We start from the raw sequence: 23,965 nt of genomic DNA on the forward strand, positions 1-23,965 counted from the left end.
CAGGTAGGGGAGGCAGGGAGGATAAAACTTGATGTTTCTGAAGGAGGAAAATTTACACCAACGGAAAGTTAAGCAAGACAACAGTCGGAAAAAAATAAATTCGGGAAGACAAGTTAAGCAAGATAGTAGTGGAAAAAACATAAATTCGAGAGGACAAGTCATTTACCATGGGGAGGGCGTTGGTGCCGTTGTACGGTTCCACGCGACAAGAGGTTGGAATTGTGTCTTTCTTGCTCAGCGACGAAATACGTCGGACAAGCTTCTCCAGATCCTTCACCGAAAGATCCTTGGATATGCGGTCCGCGTCTTTTTCGCGAGCATACATCCAGAGGGGGTTTTTGCGAGCCTGCAGAGGTTGCACCCTGATCCTAAGGAAATACGCAGTGATCTGAATACCCGACAACTCCTTGTCACGGGTATTCTGAAGCTCATGGATGCGCTTCATCAGCGCATCTGTCGCCATTTTCTCTTCTTCGGTAGCTTCAGCATCCCATGATCGGCGTCGAAGGATTTTTGCGCTACCGTCAAAAGGCGCGATATTGTAATCCTGCGAGTCGATGTGCTCCTCGCGGATGTATAGCCATCTTCTGCGCCACCCTTGGACGGAATCGGGGAATTTGACATCGAAATACTCGACATCGGGACGGACGCAGATAACAACACCACCTACATTGTAGGCGATATTGTGGGAGCTGTTGCGGCGAACAAGAAAGATGCGTTTCCACAGGCCCCAATTTGGAGGAGTCCCGAGAAAGCATTCACACAGGGTGATGAAGATGGAGATATGGAGGATAGAATTGGGAGTCGGCTGGTGTAGCTGCAACCCATAGACAAAAAGTAATCCACGGAGAAATTCGTGGATAGGAGTGAACATGCCGCGAATGAGGTGGTCAACGAAAGTTACCCGGTATCCAATGCGGGACGTCAGGAAGCTTTCCTCCCCGGGAAAGATCAGCCCCTCTTCCTTCTTTGTCAGCCCAAGCTTCTTGAGCAGGTTCATGTCCTGGTTCGAGATCTTGGATCTCGCCCACTCAGAGATTTCAAAATCTTCCGTCGCCATGCCGTTTCCTGGAGCGGTGTGCCTTGAGAGTATCTCCCGCGGTGGCATCAACATGAACGTTGGCGAGGTTGAGGAAGAGCACGGGCGCAGGAGCTTCGCAGTAGCAATGGAGGTTTTTTTTGGAGAGAAAGAGGAAAGGAGTGCGGCGCAGCGAAAGAGATTAGGGAGGAAGAAGAAGGTCATTTATAGCGAGCCACTGAACCGCCGCACCGTCGGATGAAGGAAAAATGGATCCAATACCTTACACGTGTCTCCATGGGTAAAATAGTCTTTTTACTGCGAAGGAACTAGACAGGCGCTACAGCGCGCGTGCCAGATAAAGCGGAGGACGTGTGTCCCCCACTTGCGTAACATGTCAACCAGTGCCAAATTTTGGACCCACAAGTCAGTGACAAGACATGACCCGCACCTTCCCAATACAGCGATCATGGCCATCGTCAGTGCTGATGTCACTATAAAGGAAATTGCGGAAGCAGTGCTTTGAGGATTGGCGACAAAGTTGTTGATAATTCCGGGAGCCTTTGATCAAATACAAGTTTTTGTTCAAATGCTCGGGGGCTACTTTTTAAAGGAGTTTGATAAAGGAATTGATTCAAAAAGACAAACATGAGCCTACGGCCATCGTCAGCAATGACGTCGTAAGAAGAGAACTTTGAGTAGCTTCATCAAACATAGCGACATGGAAATTTCGAGTATTTCAACAAAGAAAAGACGAGAGCCTATGATCAAATACAAGCATTTGCTCATATGCTCGGGGGATACTCTTATCAGAAGTATTGTCTATACTTCTGATAAGAGGGTAATGTGGATGACAAAAATATAGAGTTGTTCAAAAGTAACACAAAGTTGAGCCTACAGTCAAGTATAAATGCTCGACTGTAGCCTCGGCGGCTACTCCCATCGGGAGCGCTGGTCGCGCATGATAACCCACAAGTATAGGGGATCGCAACAGTCTTCGAGGGAAGTAAAACCCAAATTTATTGATTCGACACAAGGGGAGGTAAAGAATACTTATAAGCCTTAACAACTGAGTTGTCAATTCAGCTGCACCTGAAAAAGCACTAGTAACAGGGGTGATGTGAAAGCAGCAGTAATATGAGAGCAGTAATGTGATAACAATGACGATAGCAGTAATATGAGAGCAATGGCACCAGAAAATAGTTGATACTACTTCCAATGTCATGTAGAACGAGTATATGATGATGAGAGATGGACCGGGGTTCCCAGCTATCTACACTAGTGGTAACTCTCCAATAACAAGTGTTGGGTGAACAAATTACAGTTGGGCAATTGATAGGATTGAAATAGCATTAAGACAGAACATCAAGATTATTAATCATGTAGGCATGTTTCCCATATATAGTCATACGTGCTCGCAATGAGAAACTTGTACAACATCTTTTGTCCTACCAGCCGGGCCTCTAGGGAATCTACTGGAAATTAAGGTACTCCTTTTAATAGAGCACCGGAGCAAAGCATTAACACTCAGTGAAAACATGTGATCCTCATATCTAAGCCTTCCCCTCCAGTTGTCCCAATTTCTATCACTTTGGGGCCTTTGGTTCCAGACATAGACATGTGCAAACAACTTGTAGATACAATCTAAGCAATAATTATAGAGCTTAAATCTAAGATCATGCCACTCGGGCCCTAGTGACAAGCATTAAACACAACAAGATTGCAGCAACAATAACTTCACAAACTTTATAGATAGACTAATCATAATGTAACAATCCATCAGATCCCAACAAACACAACACCGATTACATCAGATGAATCTCAATCATGTAAGGCAGCTCATGAGATCATTGTATTGAAGTACATGGGGGAGAGAATACCAACTAGCTACAGCTAGAACCCGTAGTCCATGGGGGAACTACTCACGGAGCATGATGGAGGCGGTGGCGTCGATGGAGATGGCTTCCGGGGGCACTTCCCCGTCCCGGCAGGGTGCCGGAACAGAGACTTCTGTCCCCCCGAATTGGAGTTTCGCGATGGTGGCGGCGCCCCTGGAGTCTTTCTGGAGTTTCGTCAATCGGTATCGAGGTTTTAGGTCACCAGGGCTTAAATAGGCGAAGAGTCAGAGTCGGAGGGGCCACGGGGCCACCTCACACTAGGGCGGCGCGCCCCCCTCCTGGGCCGCGCCGGCCACACGTGTGGGGCCCCCAGGGCACCCCTCTGGTCCCCCTTTGACTTTCTGGAAGGTTCCGGGAAAAATAGGATGCTGGGTCTTCGTTTCGTCGAATTCCGAGAATATTGCCCGAACAGCCTTTCTAGAACCAAAAACAACAGAAAACAGGAACTGGCCCTTCGGCATCTCGTTAATAGGTTAGTTCCATAAAATGCATAAAAACATTATAAAGTGCAAGCAAAACATGTAAGTATTGTCATAAAACAAGCATGGAACATCAGAAATTATAGGTTCGTTGGAGACGTATCAGCATCCCCAAGCTTAGTTCCTGCTCGCCCTCGAGTAGGTAAACGATAAAAAGAGTAATTTCTGTAGTGACATGCTACTTACATAATCTTGATCATACTATTATAAAGCATATGAGATGAATTCAGTGACTCAAGGCAATGATCTATAGTTGCTAACAAATAGATAACATATAGCAAAACTTTTCATGAATAATACTTTCAAGACAAGCATCAAAAGTCTTGCATAAGAGTTAACTCATAAAGTAATAAATTCAAAGTAAAGGCATTGAAGCAACACAGAGGAAGATTTAAGTTTCAGCAATTGCTTTCAACTTTCAACATGCATATCTCATGGATAATGGTCAACACAAAGTAATATGATGAATGCAAATAAGCAAGTATGTAAGAATCAATGCACAGTTGACACAAGTGTTTGCTTCTAAGATGGAAGGGAGTAGGTAAACTGACTCAACATAAAGTAAAAGAAAGGCCCTTCGCAGAGGGAAGCAGGGATTAAATCATGTGCTAGAGCTTTTTAAGTTTTGAAATCATATAGAGAGCATAAAAGTAAAGTTTTGAGAGGTGTTTGTTGTTGTCAACGAATGGTAATGGGTACTCTAACTACCTCATCAACCAGACTTTCAAGAGCGGCTCCCATGAAGGACGTTATCTCTACCAGCAAGGTAGATCATCCCTCTTCTCTTTTGTTTACACATGTATTTTAGTTTTATTTATGGTTGACACTCCTCCCAACCTTTTGCGTTCAAAAGCCATGGCTAACCGAATCCTCGGGTGCCTTCCAACATTCACATACCATGAAGGAGTGTCTATTTGCAAAATTAAGTTGCTTACTGATGAATCAGAGCAAAACATGTGAAGAGAATTATTAATGAAAGTTGATTAATTGGGGGCTGGGAACCCCGCGCCAGCACTTTTTGCAAAATTATTGGATAAGCGGATGTGCCACTAGTCCATTGTGAAAGTCTGTCAAAAGTAAATGACAAGATCGAAAGGTAAAACACCACATACTTCCTCATGAGCTATAAAACATTGACACAAATAAGAGATAATAGCTTTTGAATTGTTTAAAGGTAGCACATGAAGTATTTGCTTGGAATGGCAGAAAATACCACATAGTAGGTAGATATGGTGGACACAAATGGCATAGGTTTTGGCTCAAGGTTTTGGATGCACGAGAAGCATTTCCTCTCAGTACAAGGCTTTGGCTAGCAAGGTTGTTTGAAGCAAACACAAGTATGAACCGGTACAGCAAAACTTACATAAGAACATATTGCAAGCATTATAAGACTCTACACTGTCTTCCTTGTTGCTCAAACACTTTTACCAGAAAATATCTAGACCTTAGAGAGACCAATCATGCAAACCAATTTCAACAAGCTCTACGGTAGTTCTCCACTAATAGGTTTAAACTACATGATGCAAGAGTTCAATCATGATCTAATTGAGAGCTCAAAACAATTGCCAAGTATCAAATTATTCAAGACATTATGAAGCACTTTCTGTTTCCAACCAAATATCGATAAATGCAATAGCTTCCAACTTTTACCATTGAACATTAAAAATAAAACGAAGAACACAAGTGTTCATATGAAAAAGCAGAGCGTGTATCTCTCCCACACAAGGATTGCTAGGATCCGAATTTATTCAAACATAAACAAAAAAAATAAAAATACACAGACGCTCCAAGTAAAGAACATATGATGTGACCGAATAAAAATATAGTTTCAATAGAAGAAACCTGATAAGTTGATGAAGAAGGGGATGCCTTGGGCATCCCCAAGCTTAGACGCTTGAGTCTTCTTGAAATATGCAGGGATGAACCACGGGGGCATCCCCAAGTTTTGACTTTTCACTCTTCTTGATCAATCCTCCTCTCTTGACCCTTGAAAACTTCCTTCACACCAAACTTCTCATAAACTTCATTAGAGGGGTTAGTACTCAAAAAAACTTTAATCCACTTTATCCCTGTAGTGACACATTGCAAGAACTCAATAAAACATTAGCTACAGCTCTCCACGTCTAGAAAGCCTTGCTTAAAGTCCACAAGAGACAATGCAAAAAACAGAGACAGAATCTATCAAAACAGAACAGCCAGTAAACACGAATTTTTAAATGGTACTTCCGTTGCTCAAATCAGAAAACTCAAAACTAACGAAAGTTGCGTACATATCTGAGGAACGCGCACGTAAATTGGCAGATTTTTCTGAGTCACTACAGAGAGCCCTGCCCAGATTCGTGACAGATAGAAATCTGTTTCTGCGCAGAAATCCAAATCTAGCATCAACCTTCTATTAGAGACTTTACTTGGCACAACAATGCAATAAAATAAAGATAAGGAGAGGTTGCTACAGTAGTAAAAACTTCCAAGACACAGCAAAACAGTAGCAAAATAAACACATGGGTTATCTCCCAAGAAGTTCTTTCTTTATAGCCATTAAGATGGGCTCAGCAGTTTTAATGATGCTCACAAGAAATAAGAGTTGAAGCAAAAGAGAGCATGAAAAAACAAGTATGAAACAAATTTAAGTCTTACCCGCTTCCTATGCATAGGAGTCTTGTACACAAATAAATTCATGAAGAACAAAGTGACACGCATAGCAAGATAAAACAAGATTAACTTCAAAATTTTCAGCATGTAGTGAGGTGTTTTAGTACCATGCAAATTTATACAACCACATTTTCCTCTCTCATAATAATTTTCAGTAGCATCATGAACAAACTCAACAATATAACTATCACATAAAGCATGTTTCTCATGATCCATAAACATATAATTTTTATCTAGCTCAAAAATAGCGGGATTAAAACTTTCAAACCCACTTGTATCAATAATATAACAAGATGATTGATCAATCTCAAGAGATATGGGACTCCTAGATAAGGTCAAGACCTCTCCAATCCCATTTTCATTAGTAGTACAATTAATATTATCAAGTAACATAGGACCATCATCTAGAGATTTATCATAAACATTTGCTAAGCAAAACTCTTTAGTACCATGCATCTCAACATCAGGCACAAACAAAGCATTATCATAAGATTTATTAAAATAGCATGGATTATCATAAATAACAGTAGCATAATTATTCTCACAAGGTTTACTCATAGGAAATATTTCAAGAGAATCCACAGGAACATAACATTCAACCTCCTTTGGTAAGCATGGAGGACAATCAAATAATGTAAGAGATAAAGAGTTACTCTCATTAGAAGGTTGGCATGGGTAGCTAATCCATTCTTCCTCCTTTTGTTCATCACTCTCCTCTTCTTTTTCATCCAATGAGCTTTCAGGTTCATCAGTTTCCTCCTCTTTTTCATCCAATGAGCTTTCAGGTTCATCAATTTCTTCTTTCACAGGTTCCTGCAAATTGTGAGTGCATACTTGTGCATTAATGAGTCTCTCTTTATAATCAATGATATAAGGATTATCACTGTAACTTTCTATGCAAAAATTAAGGATAGAAGAGACATAATCTTTAAGGTCCTCACAAACAACACAAGTTTCATAATTTTTAGCAATGAAGGATTCTATCTCAGAGGCTCCCATAAATATGACAAATTGTTCTACCTCTTCGAACCCAAAATGAATATAGTTATTCCAATTATAGTTCTTAATTAAAACTTCCTCACTAAAGCCACATTGAAATTTAAGATGTTTAGTATCCTCTTTAGAGCAACAGTTTATATCATGGCGTTTAAGCAAGATTTTAGCAATTGTATTCAATTTTTCTATCACAGCACTCATAACTTTCCCCGTTCTTGATTCTCTATAATTATTATATAATTCAATAAGCTCCAAATAGGTTGTAGGTTCTCCCATAGCAACAGTTTTTAATTTTTCGGTTTTTCAAATTTTTATGGATTTTCGGGTATATGAGAAAAGTAAAACAAAACAAAAAGAAACTAAACAAAAGTAAACTAAGCAAAGTAATACTAGACAGAAATAAACTAAGCACAAATAAACTAGACAGAAGTAAACTAAGCAAAACAAAATAAAATAAAACAGAGAGAGATGTAGAGTGTACTCCCCAGGTGAACTTATGAGTAGAGCTATGCCTCCACGGTAATGGCGCCAGAAAATAGTCTTGATAACCCACAAGTATAGGGGATCGCAACAGTCTTCGAGGGAAGTAAAACCCAAATTTATTGATTCGACACAAGGGGAGGTAAAGAATACTTATAAGCCTTAACAACTGAGTTGTCAATTCAGCTGCACCTGGAAAAGCACTAGTAACAGGGGTGATGTGAAAGCGACGATAATATGAGAGCAGTAGTAATGTGATAACACAACAGCAATGAGCGATAATATGAGAGCAATGGCACCAGAAAATAGTTGATACTACTTCCAATGTCATGTAGAACGAGTATATGATGATGAGAGATGGACCGGGGTTCCCAGCTATCTACACTAGTGGTAACTCTCCAATAACAAGTGTTGGGTGAACAAATTACAGTTGGGCAATTGATAGGATTGAAATAGCATTAAGACAGAACATCAAGATTATTAATCATGTAGGCATGTTTCCCATATATAGTCATACGTGCTCGCAATGAGAAACTTGTACAACATCTTTTGTCCTACCAGCCGGGCCTCTAGGGAATCTACTGGAAATTAAGGTACTCCTTTTAATAGAGCACCGGAGCAAAGCATTAACACTCAGTGAAAACATGTGATCCTCATATCTAAGCCTTCCCCTCCAGTTGTCCCAATTTCTGTCACTTTGGGGCCTTTGGTTCCAGACATAGACATGTGCAAACAACTTGTAGATACAATCTAAGCAATAATTATAGAGCTTAAATCTAAGATCATGCCACTCGGGCCCTAGTGACAAGCATTAAACACAACAAGATTGCAGCAACAATAACTTCACAAACTTTATAGATAGACTAATCATAATGTAACAATCCATCAGATCCCAACAAACACAACACCGATTACATCAGATGAATCTCAATCATGTAAGGCAGCTCATGAGATCATTGTATTGAAGTACATGGGGGAGAGAATACCAACTAGCTACAGCTAGAACCCGTAGTCCATGGGGGAACTACTCACGGAGCATGATGGAGGCGGTGGCGTCGATGGAGATGGCTTCCGGGGGCACTTCCCCATCCCGGTAGGGTGCCGGAACAGAGACTTCTGTCCCCCGAATTGGAGTTTCGCGATGGTGGCGGCGCCCCTGGAGTCTTTCTGGAGTTTCGTCAATCGGTATCGAGGTTTTAGGTCACCAGGGCTTAAATAGGCGAAGAGTCGGAGTCGGAGGGGCCACGGGGCCACCTCACACTAGGGCGGCGCGCCCCCCTCCTGGGCCGCACCGGCCACACGTGTGGGGCCCCCAGGGCACCCCTCTGGTCCCCCTTTGACTTTCTGGAAGGTTCCGGGAAAAATAGGATGCTGGGTCTTCGTTTCGTCGAATTCCGAGAATATTGCCCGAACAGCCTTTCTGGAACCAAAAACAACAGAAAACAGGAACTGGCCCTTCGGCATCTCGTTAATAGGTTAGTTCCATAAAATGCATAAAAACATTATAAAGTGCAAGCAAAACATGTAAGTATTGTCATAAAACAACCATGGAACATCAGAAATTATAGGTACGTTGGAGACGTATCAGCGCACCCGATAAAGATGGAAGTGTTAGAAAAAGTTGACAATATACCGACAAAGATAATAAAAAGGTGAGCCTACAACCAAGTACAAGCACTTGGCTGTAGCCTCGGGGGCTACTCTCATCGGGAACGCTGTTCGCGTACCCGACGATATTGAAGAAGTCATGGTGAGCATATTTCGAGCTATGATATAACTCTTCATATAACCCCATCGGGTTTACAAGGTAAAAAATATATGTCATCATATGACTCAAACAAATGTGCTATTCCAGCAGCCGAAAAAGCACTCGACAATATATTCTCAGAGCGCCTCAGTCACGACTTAATCTCTGAATGCCGCAATACTTTGCGAAGGTAAGACCCCAGGATCCGTCCTGCGCGGCGTGGCATCGCACCCGAATGTGCTCTGCTACTTTTTTCCGTATCAACAGATGCGAAGAAAAATCCTAACGGACGCGTTAGGTACCCGATAAAACATGACTAGAATTCGGCATACGGTAAGACCTTAAGCGGCACATGTCGAATTACGCCAGTATACCGAGATCATGTCCAAGGACTTGATCTTGAGGTAGGTATTTGCGGGATTGCCACGAGAGCAGTTAATTGGTACCTGATCCGTCAGATGAACCAGCCCCAATTACCGTTATCCCTGTACAATATATGATTGTTTTATGAAATTCATTTAGTAACTCGAAGAAATCAGGTGTTAATTGTAATGATGGAGATTTTCCCCGATTCTTCGATTCAATCAAAATCTCGGGGGCTACTGACATAGGCATCCCCAATGGGCCTGCCGAAGATGGTACCTGGGGTTTACTGAAGGCCCACAACCCGAAGTTTATGAAGCCCGGAAGCCCAGTTAAGAGATAGTTTGGAAAGATAGAGTTGTATTAGGAATAATGACTTGTAACTATTACGGGACGAACTCAAAGAGCCTCCCGGTATTTTGTAACTTGTACATCACGAACCCTCGGCTTCGCCTCCTATATAAGGGGGAGTCGAGGGAGAAAGAGAGGATCGATTTCATTGTCAACATAACCCTAGTTTTCTAGCAGTCGAGTACTTTTCCGGCTGAACCCTCGATATCTACTTGCCCTCTACTTCCCTGAAAACCCTAGTCTACAATCTGTAGGCATTGACAAGTCGATACCTTGTCACCCGGACACACGCTCGCTGCCGTCCTCGAGCATATCGCGGGCGGCAATGAGCCGCGGCTGGAGTTCCCGTCGCTCCAACGGCGGTGGGCTCCTTGGAGGATGGCATCGGGGGCCCCTTTCTCTTCGTCTTCGAGGTCCTCATCGAGGGCCTTCGAGAGCAGCACCCTCCGCATCGGTGGGCCGCAGTCGTCTGGGACCCACCACCCCAAAAGGGAGGTCGAAGACGGTTCCAGTTGAAAGTAGGGGTGGAGGAGGCGGCGTGGACGCCGCCGCGTGAGTACTGGGTGGGGTAGCTCTGTTTCGCCACCGACGATGACCCGGAGGATTTCCTGGGCCAGCGGGTGGCGATGCTCTTGTGGTTCAACGACGTGATGCTGGCCACGAATGACTTGCGGAGGCGTAGACGAGGTCCGAGGCACGCCGCCTCGTCATCGTCGTCGAGTTGGAGGACTCTCCACTGCACCGATGTGGCGATCCCGGCCAACGCTGCAGCTCCGTCGTGCCGCCGCCGAAGGTGGAGCCCAAGGACGAGAGCTCTGATACGTCTCAAACGTATCTATAATTTCTTATGTTCCATGCTAGTTTTATGACAATACTCACATGTTTTACATACACTTTACATCATTTTGATGCATTTTCCGGTACTAACCTATTAACAAGATGCCGAAGCGTCAGTTCCTATTTTCTGCTGTTTTTGGTTTCAGAAATCCTACACAGGAAATATTCTCGGAATTGGACGAAACAAAAGCCCACGGTCTTATTTTCCACGGAGTCTTCCAGAACACCGAAGAGGAGACGAAGAGGAGCCACGAGGCAGCCACACCCTAGGGGGGCGCGGCCCCACCCCTGGCCGCACCGCCATGTGGTGTGGGCCCCTCGGGACTCCACCGACATCGCCCTTCCGCCTATATATTCTCCCCGTCGTGAAAACCCTAAATAATCCAGTCATATTCCACGAAGAGTTCCGTAGCCGCCGCCATCGCGAAGACAAGTTTCGGGGGACAGAAGTATCTGTTCCGGCACCCTGCCGGGACGGGGAATTGCCCCCTGAGTCATCTCCATCGACACCCCCGCCATCTTCTTGCTATCTCCCATGATGAGGAGGGAGTAGTTCTCCCCCGAGGCTGAGGGCTCTACCGGTAGCTATGTGGTTCATCTCTCTCTCCCATGGTGTGATCTTTATGTGATCATGAGCTTTGTATCACTATTAATCTATGTGCTACTCTAGTGATGTTATTAAAGTAGTCTATTCCTCCTCCATGATGTAAAGTTGACAGTGTGTGCATCATGTAGTACTTGGCGTAGGTTATGATTGTAATCTCTTGTAGATTACGAAGTTAATTATTACTATGATAGTATTGATGTGATCTATTCCCCCTTTCATAGCTATTGTTGACAGTGTGATGCTATGTTAGTACTCGGTCTAAATTGCAACGGTCTATTATGCACTCTAGAGGTTACTTTAATATGAACTCCGGATTCACTCTCCACGGTGTGACGGTGACAGTGTGCGCATCGTGTGTGATTCCTTTATGAAGTTGTGGAGCTTGTTTACTCCGGCTTGAGGATTCTCTTGTAGCCCTACACAATGAATGGTGTTTGTTATCCAACAAGAGAGTGTTTAAGAGTAGCATTTATTTATTCAGTTATGTGATCATTGTTGAGAGTGTCCACTAGTGAAAGTATGATCCCTAGGCCTTGTTTCTAAGCATTGAAACATCATTTCCAACAAGTTCTTCTACATGTTCGCTTGCTGCCATTTTTATTTCAGATTGCAATTACTACTTATAATCATCCATATTACTTGTATTTCACTATCTCTTCGCCGAACTAGTGCACCTATACATCTGACAAGTGTATTAGGTGTGTTGGGGACACAAGAGACTTCTTGTATCTTAATTGCAGGGTTGCTTGAGAGGGATATCTCTGACCTCTACCTCCCTGAGTTCGATAAACCTTGGGTGATTCACTTAAGGGAAACTTGCTGCTGTTCTACAAACCTCTGCTCTTGGAGGCCCAACAACATCTCTGAGGAATAGAAGCGTGTGTAGACATCAAGCTATTTTCTGGCGCCGTTGCCAGGGAGGTAAGGTAAAAGGTATTCACATCCTCCGACTACTAAGCTTTTTCCTAGCACTGTTGCTGGTGTGTGAGTGCTCGAAGCTATCTCCTTTAGATTCTGCAATTTTATCTTTTTGTCTGTTGTTTTTATTTTTCACTAGTTAGGCTTAATGGAAAACAACAAAAATATTAGAGATCTTTATAGTATTTATCTTGAGTTAGGACATGATGTGTTTGAAGAGAGAATTAAAAAACCCATGGAACTTTGTTTTCAAAATATTGGTAGCAATGTTGTTAGCATGAACTCTTTGAACACTATTATTGCTAATGCTATGGAAGAATTTAAGCTTGGGGAGGTCGGTTTTGATGAAAATGATATTTTTAGTCCCCCAAGTTTTGAGGAGAAAATTTTCTTTGATGATACTTTGCCTCCCATTTATGATGATTATAATGATAGTGGTATTTTGGTGCCACCTACTATGGAGGATAAAGTTTATTATGATTATACCATGCCTGCAATTTATGATGATTACAATGATGGTTATGATAGTTTTACTCCCACTATTACTAATAAAATTGATTATGCTTATGTGGAGAGTAATGATACTTTTATGCATGTGGATCACGATAAGAATGCTTTATTTGATAGCTATATTGTTGAGTTTGTTCATGATGCTACTGAAAATCTTTATGAGAGAGGACAATATGGTTGTAGGGATTTTCATACTAAAACACCTCTCTTTTTGCTTAAAATCTTGAAGTTGCGCTTGTCTTGTTTTCCTATGCTTATTGCATTATGCTTACATGACTTGTTTATTTACAAGATTCCTTTTCATAGGAAGTGGGTTAGACTTAAAAGTGTTTCTTATTTGCTTTTGATGCTCTCTTTTGCTTCAACTCTTATTTCTTGCGCAAGCATCATTAAAATTACTGAGCCCATCTTAATGGCTATAAAGAAAGCACTTCTTGGGAGATAACCCATGTTTTTATTTTTGCTACTGTTTTGTTGTGTCTTGGAAGTTGTTACTACTGTAGCAACCTCTCCTTATCATGTTTATTTCGTTGTTGTGCCAAGTAAAGTCTTTGATAGTAAAGTTGATACTAGATTTGGATTCCTGCGTAGAAACAGATTTTTACCTGTCATGAATTTGAGTAGATCTCTCTGTAGGAAACTCGTAAAATGCTGAAACAATTCATGCGTGATCCTCAGATATGTACGCAACTTTCATTCAATTTGAGATTTTTCATCTGAGCCTGTTAAGTGCCTCGAAAAAATTCGTTTTTACGGACTGTTCTGTTTTGACAGATTCTGCCTTTTATTTCGCATTGCCTCTTTTACTGTGTTGAGTGGATTTCTTTGTTCCATTAACTTTCAGTAGCCTTGGGTAATGTCCAGAAGTGTTAGGAATGATTGTGTCCCCTCTGAACATGTGAATTTTTGATTATGCACTAACCCTCTAATGAGTTTGTTTTGAGTTTGGTGTGGAGGAAGTTTTCAAGGGTCAAGAGAGGAGGATGATATAATATGATCAAGAAGAGTGAAAAGTCTAAGCTTGGGGATGCTCCTGTGGTTCATCCTTGCATATTTCAAGAAGACTCAAGCATCTAATCTTGGGGATGCCCAAGGCATCCCCTTCTTCATCGACAACTTATCAGGTCACCTCTAGTGAAACTATATTTTAATTCCGTCACATCTTAAGCACTTTACTTGGAGCGTCTGTGTGCTTTTATTTTCGTTTTGTTATTTTCATTCTCTGAATAAATCGGATCCTATCATGCTTGTGTGGGAGAGAGACAAGCTCTGCTTTTTCATTTGAACACTGGTGTTCTTCGTTTTACTTTTAATGTTCATGGCAAAAGGTGAAAGCTGCTGCACTTATTGTTATTTGGTTGGAAAAAGAAATTGCTTCATGTGGTAATTGGTATATTGTCTTGAATAATTTGATACTTGGCAATTGTTTTGAGTTCTCATAGATCATGTTTAAGCTCTTGCATCATGTAGTTTAAACCTATTAGTGGAGAACTACCGTAGAGCTTGTTGAAATTTGGTTTGCATGATTGGTCTCTCTAAGGTCTAGATATTTTCTAGTAAAGTGTTTGAACAACAAGGAAGACAGTGTAGAGTCTTATAATGCTTGCAATATGTTCTTATGTAAGTTTTGCTGTACCGGTTCATACTTGTGTTTGCTTCAAACAACCTTGCTAGCCAAAGCCTTGTACTGAGAGGAAATGCTTCTCGTGCATCCAAAAACCTTGAGCCAAAACCTATGCCATTTGTGTCCACCATAACTACCTACTATGTGGTATTTTTCTGCCATTCCAAAGTAAATTGCTTGCGTGCTACCTTTAAAATCTCATTCCTTGTCTTTGCAATACATAGCTCATGGGAAAGTAGCTTAAAAACTATTGTGGTAATGAATATGTCGCTTATGTATCTTAGTTCTTATAAGTTGCTTGTTGAGCGGTAACCATGTTTCTGGGGACGCCATCAACTTTTTACACCTTTGTTGAATATCATGTGAGTTGCTATGCATGTTCGTCTTGTCTGAAGTAAGGGTGATTTCTCATGATTAAATGGTTTGAGTATGCATATTGTTAGAGAAGAACATTGGGCCGCCAACCAAAGCCATGTATCATGGTGGAAGTTTCAGCTTGGACATTAATCCTCACATCTCTTATGAGAATATTATCTGTTGTTGAATGCTTAAATCATAAAAGAGGAGTCCATTATATGTTTTCTATGTTGTCCCGGTATGGATGTCCTCAAGTTGAGATCTATCAAAATTGAGAAATCAAATGCGATCTATCTCCTTGGACCTTTGTACAGGTGGCATAGAGGTACCCCTTTGTGACACTTGGTTGAAACATATGTAATGCAATGATAATCCATGGAAGTCCGAGCTAATTAGGACAAGGTGCGGGCACTATTGGTATTCGATGCATGAGGCTTGCAACTTATAGGAGGTTTTATGCATAACACATATGAATTATTACTACCGTTGTCACAATTGTTTCCATGTTTTCAAAATAAAAAGCTCTAGCACATGAGTAATCCCTGCTTCCCTCTGCGAAGGGCCTTTCTTTTACTTTATGTTGAGTCAGTTTACCTACTTTCTTCTATCTTAGAAGCAAACACTTGTGTCAACTGTGTGCATTGATTCTTACATGCTTACTTATTGCACTCATCATATTACTTTGTGTTGACAATTATCCATGAGATATACATGTTGAAAGTTGAAAGCAACTGCTGAAACTTAAATCTTCCTTTGTGTTGCTTCAAAACCTTCTATTAAGAATCTATTGCTTTATGAGTTAACTCTTATGCAAGACTTTTTGATGCTTGTCTTGAAAGTACTATTCATGAAAAGTCTTTGCTATATGATTCAGTTGTTTAATCATCATCTTTACCATTGCTTTGAATCACTTCATTCATCTCATATGCTTTACAATAGTATTGATCAAGATTATGATAGTAGCATGTCACTTCAGAAATTATTCTTTTTATCGTTTACCTACTCGAGGGCGAGTAGGAACTAAGCTTGGGGATGCTTGATACGTCTCAAACGTATCTATAATTTCTTATGTTCCATGCTAGTTTTATGACAATATTCACATGTTTTACATACACTTTACATCATTTTGATGCATTTTCCGGTACTAACCTATTAACAAGATGCCGAAGCGCCAGTTCATGTTTTCTGCTGTTTTTGGTTTCAGAAATCCTACACAGGAAATATTCTCGGAATTGGACGAAACAAAATCCCACGGTCTTATTTTCCACGGAGGCTTCCAGAACACCGAAGAGGAGACGAAGAGGAGCCACGAGGCAGCCACACCCTAGGGTGGTGCGGCCCCACCCCTGGCCGCGCCGCCATGTGGTGTGGGCCCCTCGGGACTCCACCGACATCACCCTTCCGCCTATATATTCTCCCCATCGCGAAAACCCTAAATAATCCAGTCATATTTCACGAAGAGTTCCGTAGCCGCCGTCATCGCGAAGACAAGTTTCGGGGGATAGAAGTCTCTGTTCCGGCACCCTGTCGGGACGGGGAATTGCCCCTGAGTCATCTCCATCGACACCACCGCCATCTTCATCGCCGTTGCTGTCTCCCATGATGAGGAGGGAGTAGTTCTCCCCCGAGGCTGAGGGCTCTACCGGTAGCTATGTGGTTCATCTCTCTCTCCCATGGTGTGATCTTTATGTGATCATGAGCTTTGTATCACTATTAATCTATGTGCTACTCTAGTGATGTTATTAAAGTAGTCTATTCCTCCTCCATGATGTAAAGTTGACAGTGTGTGCATCATGTAGTACTTGGCGTAGGTTATGATTGTAATCTCTTGTAGATTATGAAGTTAATTATTACTATGATAGTATTGATGTGATCTATTCCCCCTTTCATAGCTATTGTTGACAGTGTGTATGCTATGTTAGTACTCGGTCTAAATTGCAACGGTCTATTATGCACTCTAGAGGTTACTTTAATATGAACTCCGGATTCACTCTCCACGGTGTGATGGTGACAGTGTGCGCATCGTGTGTGATTCCTTTATGAAGTTGTGGAGCTTGTTTACTCCGGCTTGAGGATGCTCTTGTAGCCCTACACAATGAATGGTGTTTGTTATCCAACAAGAGAGTGTTTAAGAGTAGCATTTATTTATTCAGTTATGTGATCATTGTTGAGAGTGTCCACTAGTGAAAGTATGATCCCTAGGCCTTGTTTCTAAGCATTGAAACATCGTTTCCAACAAGTTCTGCTACATGTTCGCTTGCTGCCATTTTTATTTCAGATTGCAATTACTACTTATAATCATCCATATTACTTGTATTTCACTATCTCTTCGCCGAACTAGTGCACCTATACATCTGACAAGTGTATTAGGTGTGTTGGGGACACAAGAGACTTCTTGTATCTTAATTGTAGGGTTGCTTGAGAGGAATATCTCTGACCTCTACCTCCCTGAGTTCGATAAACCTTGGGTGATTCACTTAAGGGAAACTTGCTGCTGTTCTACAAACCTCTGCTCTTGGAGGCCCAACACTGTCTACAGGAATAGAAGCGTGTGTAGACATCAAGCTCCAACGAAGACCATGACTACAACGTCTTCTAAAGTTGCCTCGGCCTTAACTAGTTTTATTCCTGCTTTAATTTCATGTTCCTATGTATGAACTAATGTGACCGTCGAGTCGGCGCGAACTCTGTTCGCGCCATATATATGTATCCACTTCCTACATTCCCGCCGTTTTAAATTGGGGGGGGGGGGGTATTTAGGGGACATGGATGGGAAAACCGTCCCCACCCCCATAGAAAATCTTGAGCCGGTGCCCCCATACGGCCGTCAACTCGCCTTTGCCGGACGCCATATGGGGGGCGACTGGAGATTCTATAAGGGAATCTCTAGCGGGGCGACCCAAATAGTTCTGGGCTATACGAAATGGTCCACACGGACGAGCGGACAGCCCGCGCACGCTCCAGCGGCGCGACACAAACGGACCGACTCGCGTGGACCGACCCATCCGTTCTCCAAATTTGGGCTGCTGATGTGTCGGGTCAGACGGCGAGCGCGTCTTCCCTTGTCCTCCCTTTGGCCAACTCGGGCCACTCCGCCAGTGGGACGTAAGCCATAGAGAAGAAATCCTCTGTCCTGAACCCTTGTCATTGAATTTATATGAAGGAATATTTTAGGTAATGGTTGCAGTCCATGTGTTACATTCAAGTGTGGATGCCATGAAGATAAATATATACGTTGAGTATTGACATCAAGGTCATCGATTTGAAGAGAAGAATATGATATGATCAAGAAGAAGAAATGAAGATGGAGCTTTTGTGTGAAACTTAATTTAGCCATGCTCCACCTTATGTGTTAAGCAATGGATGATCAAGGTATTATGATAGAACATGAGAAGATACAAGGTTGACCAAGAGTAAGAACGAAGATTAGATTCAAGTTGGTCAACACATAAGCATAAAGAATGTACCACATGGGATAGTTTGATCTTGTGGTATGGCAAGCCTTGTAAATAATGTTTTTTTAACTAACCCATCATATATATGGATTTGTGTTGTCTATGTGAGTTAGGTATGTGTTCATGGGCATGCATCAAAAGCAAGATCTCATATAACCCATGAGAGGATGTTATCAAGTAGTGATCGTCATCAAACTTGAGAAGAGCACGTTCAAGATGAGCATCTCGAGAATATCATGTTTGAAGCTTGCCGTCCATTCAGGATAATGGACTGGTGAAGACATGCCTTAATGAAGTTATCCCATAGTGGTCCATGGGGAGAAAACTATGTGTCTTCGAAAAGCAATAGTGATGAAGTGAAGCATTCTGAATTGAATGGAGCTTGAAGCATTGTCATCAAGATCAAGCGGGGTGTGCAAGACAAAGATATGTCATTGATAAGTTTTCCTTTAACTGGTCTCAAGGTGGTTGTTGGGAGACCGGATTATAGGATAGATAGCCGCAGTATTAAGAGGGGCTTTCTATTGGGTAACTTGATCATATTATCTTAGGGAGTTCAATCATTTGCATACATTTTATCCACTTACTCTTGTTTCTTCTTGTTGTTTCTGTGTGTGAACTTCTTGAACTTGTTGCTAGCTCTTCAAAAAGCCTAAGTTTGCTAAAATCGAAATCTAGACGAAAAAGTTATCACAATTTTCGTTAGCCTCATCGAAATCGGCAGCCGCCGGACTCACCGCCGGAACAAACAGGCAGCCTCCGGGTAAGATGTATTTGAAAATTTTAAAATATGTGTAAGATGTATTTTAAGATAAAGGAATCATATGCTCTCATGTTCCAAAACACCACTCTCTTAGATAGATAGATCCATATATCGAGATAAAATTGAGTAAATTTATTTTTAGTAACAAAGGGAATAAAAAATGTAACCCGATGTTGTTTTCGGTTGACGCACCCAGCCAGGCAGCCACCTGTCCCATTGCAACACACCTGTATCCAAAACCAATTTACAAAGCCATGGCGTCTACCTATCTGCTACCATATCCTCTCCCATTGACTCCGCCCCCAGCGTTCGCATCCCGCTGCCGCGTCCCGATGGCCTCCGCCGCCTCCCTCGGTACGTGCCCAATTTGGGAGCAATTCCTGCGTTTTTTCGCAAATACTTTCAGAATCTTCATTTGACCTAGCCAAATTTGGGTGGCAACTGCGGAACGCATATCTCATGCTAGATCAGGGAGAATTGTTGAAATTGGGCAGGGTTGATTGGGCAGAAATGTCCTAACTTTAGTAATTCGGCAGGAAGTAGTTCTGAGTTCCACGCAGGGAAGATCATCCTCAGTTGGAACTTCGCAAGCACGAAATAGTGCAATGTGCCAAGGGATTCCGTATTTAGGGGGTCCGTCGATGCAATTTACATGATAAACATTGACTCGATGCTTATTCTAATGGCTATTTAGGCTCTGTTCTGATTTACTTTAAGGGGAAGCCTTCTTTTGACGCTTATTATAGTCAGCGCCCTTGTTTGGTTCTGCTGCAACATGACTCTGCACATGCGTCCCTATCTGACAGGGCGCCTGTTTAAGGCTATCCTCATTATTTTCTATTTTTTCTTTGATGAGTATCTCATGACACAGGGGTCACGGTGTCCACATCGGAGAGTGTTGGTCAGAATGATTTACTGATTGTTGGGCCAGGTGCGCTTGGTCAAATCGTAGCTGAGAAATGGCAACAGGTAGGTGAAGTATCTTCTTGGCAGAGTGGCTTAGCTTCTGTTTAAAAGTATCAAGTACTTCCTTATACCATGTTGAGCTGATGGACTGATTATCTTGATAAGAGATTTGAATTTCCCATGCTAATGAAACATTATTTTCGTCATACTCAAATCAAGTCGTTCTAGTTAAGAGGACATTGGTTCCTTATAGCATGTTATCAATTTTCTTCCGTGACATAAGGAACTAGTAAATATGACCCTGGCCAGTCTTTGAATCTCGATTACTCTTTTTTAATAGTAGCCATATGTACGTTTCTCTCTGTAAAACGTGAGAATTGTATCCTTTGGTTTTAACATCTGCTTTGTATATATTGTAAAGAATTCAGATATAGCTTTAATGTGTCTTACAGGAGCATCCAGGTTGCAAAATTTTTGGCCAGACTGCAACCACAGATCATCACAGTGAACTAACTAAAATTGGGATAATTCCCTCCCTAAAGGGATCCAGAGTTGGTCAGAAAGTCCCATTCGTTATTTTCTGTGCTCCTCCATATCGTACGGATGATTACCCTGGAGATCTTAGGTAACTAAGTTGTATGATCTTTTATGCATTTGAGAATAAACTAGATGTTTTTTTCATATGTACTTAACTTAATATTGCATCTCACCTGCTCTTTATATACGATGGTAATGATCACGGCTGGATTTATCCTGATAGGAAAATGAAATCTTCAAAATCGCATGCTTACAATATATGATTAACGTTCGGCGACATGCATCTAGAAAATAGTTGTGTAATGGCTACAGAGTACAGAGCAAATGTTATGGAAATATAAAGTACAAGATTACATGTGAACACAGTTTTTTAGGCTTTATCTTCTCATGTCTTGAACATGCAAAACTATTTTTTTATTATGGATAAAAATATTTGTTCACAGGAAGCACGACTGTTTTTTTTCAAATCCATGTCGGTGATATTTCATTTTAGCGATGACATATATGACCTTGGGTTGTTTAAGTCATGCATGACGTTTTCGCTCATTAATCCAACCCATGGAGGGAAATATGTAGTTTGCATTCGTAATCCTTGTGTTAATACTCGACTCTAGCGCAGGGATCAAATTAAATTCAAAGAGAAACAGGGTGTGCATTATTACAAGGAACTGCACATGGGCACACTGAGAAATCTTACTATGCCAATTTTTGATAAAAAACACGGCTGAAGTTTTTCTTACCTCCATCTGTTTTGTTATAAGGCAACTTTGGTTCCGAGTTTTCCCGTCGTTCCTACAGAAATTTGTGAAAACTGAAGCTTATGTTTCAAACTTCGTAAGAACATTTGAAGGATCAAGACGATGAAAACATTGAAGTCACATACATAGAATGAACATTTCATTCAAAACTAACTTTTTAGGGGCTTTGGCTGAAATACAAGGCATAATTATTTTCCACTTGATTGGCAGAAATCCTGGCTATATTCAGTAATATATGTGTACGTACTATTGATATGGAAAATAATAATATCATTACAGTAAAAAATGATATGCATCTTTCTTGGGCACACCAGTGTATCAAGGAAGGACATGTAGAACAACTTATTTGAGAAAACATGTGCAGAGTTGCAGCATCAAACTGGAGTGGGGAAGGCTCTTTCCTTTTTACATCAAGTACTGCCGTGTATGACTGCAATGACAATGGATTATGCAGCGAGGTATAAGTTTAAATCTAAACTGAACTTCTTATTGTAAAGAATCAAAGATTTCTACCCATTTTTTCTTCTGCTTTGGGTAAGAAAAATATAATGATAAGTTAATCATTATGTAAGCTAGAAAATGCAATGTTCCGAAAGGTTTTACTCCATTGCCGATGCTCTGGTATTACATCCAACTATCTTGGTTTTATTTAGCCTTGATTTTCCATTTTACTTCTGCAGGATTCTCCTTGCGTGCCAATTGGTAGGAGCCCTCGTACTGATGTCCTTCTGAACGCAGAAAATGTTGTCCTTGAGGCAGGAGGCTGCGTCGTCCGTCTAGGAGGACTTTATATATCCTTACCAAAGAGGCTACTTTTTTTTATCCCAAACATCATGCATTGTTAAACACATTTTTTTCCGTACTCTTATGAACACATTAGAGTGGAGACAAACAGTACAGTTTTTTTTTCCTTGACTTGAAACACAAAATGGATCAAGGTCCTCATGTTTTCTGGCTGTCCAAAGGAACTGTAGATGCACGACCAGATCTCATAATCAATCTGATCCATTATGAAGTAAGATCTTCTACTTATTTATTATATGATAGGATGGTCCTTTGATGAGTATGTTTGCAGTTTGGATGTTACAGAGCCAAGAGAGAATTTACTTATCCAGTTACGACACGCAGTTTGTACGACATATGCCAACTCAACACATATTTGATCACACTTCATCCTAGGCCCTAGCCCTACTTTTTTCCTCTTTACAATGCAAATGCTCACAGTAGTATACGGTACCCAGCCCTATTTTATTTTTCTGTTGATATTATTAAATTCTCTCAAGATATTTGCCGTGTTGATTGCATGTGGGTGAAATGATTTGTCAGGGTATATTTACTATGCAGTCTTCATGTTTCTTATCATCTTTTTATGCCATTTGCAGGATGCTGCTTCTCTTGGGATTTCCATCATGAAGAGGAGACTTCGTGGTCGTGTCTTTTTGGGCTGTGACAGCCAGCCTCTGTCCAGGTCACTGCAACCTTCATCCTTTTCAGCTCATGGACTGCCCAACTAAGTTTTGGTCTGCATTGCAAGTGTACTGATATGAGCCTGGGGGCTTTGCAGGCAACAAATAATGGACCGTGTCAACAGGAGTGGGAAGTTTGACGGCAAGTTTGAGGGCTTCACAGGTAAGTTGTCTAGTCTGGCTGTTTACTTATTTATCGGACAAAAGGTTACTAAGCCTTACAGAGTTCATTTTCCTTCACTTCAGGGACGGATGGTCCATTAGGGAAGAGGATGGATAATTCCAAAACTCGAGCTGAGATCGGGTGGCAGCCGAAATATTCTAGCTTCACAGAGTTCCTTGGTCTCAGCAATTGACATCTTGCCAACTGCAACATACCTCTGATTACAGATATATAAATCAATACAGCCGATCTGATAGAGGATACAACCTAAGTATGAATTTCTTCGACAGTTTCTTAAGTTCCTTTCGCTTCTTATGTTATGCTAATGTAAGAACCGGATTTATATATAATATAAGATGGTGCATTTTGGAGCTCTGGTTTTTTTTTAATAAGAATAGAATTGACTAGTTTAGAAGCGGAACTGGTCAGAAGGGCGGGCCTGGCGCAGTGGTAGAGCACCTCCACTTATGCCCTCTGGGTCAGATCAGCCTCTTTGCATAGAAAGTTAAGGGAAATGCTTCCTAGAAGTTTCCTTCCCCAGCATTGGGTATGCCCTATAAGGGAACTTGCAAAAAACCGGAGCTCTGACTTTACGTTAAAAATATTACTATTATTGACTAGTTTATAAGGGGAACTGATTGGAAAAGGATAGGAACCAGTTTATATAGAAAACTAGAGAAATAAAAAACAGGTGGCACAATGACAAAAAAAACTAACGTGACACAATGTTTTATGAAAAATGGCAAAAAGACAGACACAAGTACAACGACAACGGTGGATACGATGACTGCCTTATCCACGTCCCTGAAAAAATGTCACGCTGAAGAGTGATAACTCATAAAGCTGAAGAGGAGTGATTGGGCCCTTCAAGCTCTACAAAAGAAAGCAAACCGAAAAAAAACAAGCCGGCGACACTTGCACGTCCACGACACCTGAACTTCAACCCAATCTGCAGCCTCAACATAGGCAACAGTGGCACCCACGACCACCGCCTCCATCCGGACTATCAGGAGGACAACCCATTGACCATATGCCGCTGGCGAGCAAGGCCGCTGGCCAGAGGGAAGACACCCACGGCAG

At 41.6% G+C, this 23,965-nt stretch overlaps 1 protein-coding gene across 1 annotated transcript; it reads left to right on the forward strand.

The window, feature by feature from the left end:
- The first annotated feature begins 19,251 nt into the window (after positions 1 to 19,251).
- Positions 19,252 to 23,256, forward strand: LOC127342568 (uncharacterized). Its single transcript, XM_051368544.2, has 9 exons — positions 19,252 to 19,409; positions 19,927 to 20,024; positions 20,414 to 20,586; positions 21,621 to 21,714; positions 21,937 to 22,047; positions 22,182 to 22,271; positions 22,639 to 22,724; positions 22,821 to 22,885; positions 22,969 to 23,256. Exons 1-9 carry the CDS (start codon positions 19,310 to 19,312, stop codon positions 23,076 to 23,078), a joined length of 927 nt encoding a protein of 308 aa, XP_051224504.1. The 5' UTR covers positions 19,252 to 19,309; the 3' UTR covers positions 23,079 to 23,256.
- Positions 23,257 to 23,965: the final 709 nt, after the last annotated feature.

Source organism: Lolium perenne, chromosome 3 (assembly GCF_019359855.2).
Source record: "Lolium perenne isolate Kyuss_39 chromosome 3, Kyuss_2.0, whole genome shotgun sequence".
In the NCBI taxonomy this organism is placed as follows: Eukaryota; Viridiplantae; Streptophyta; class Magnoliopsida; order Poales; family Poaceae; genus Lolium; species Lolium perenne.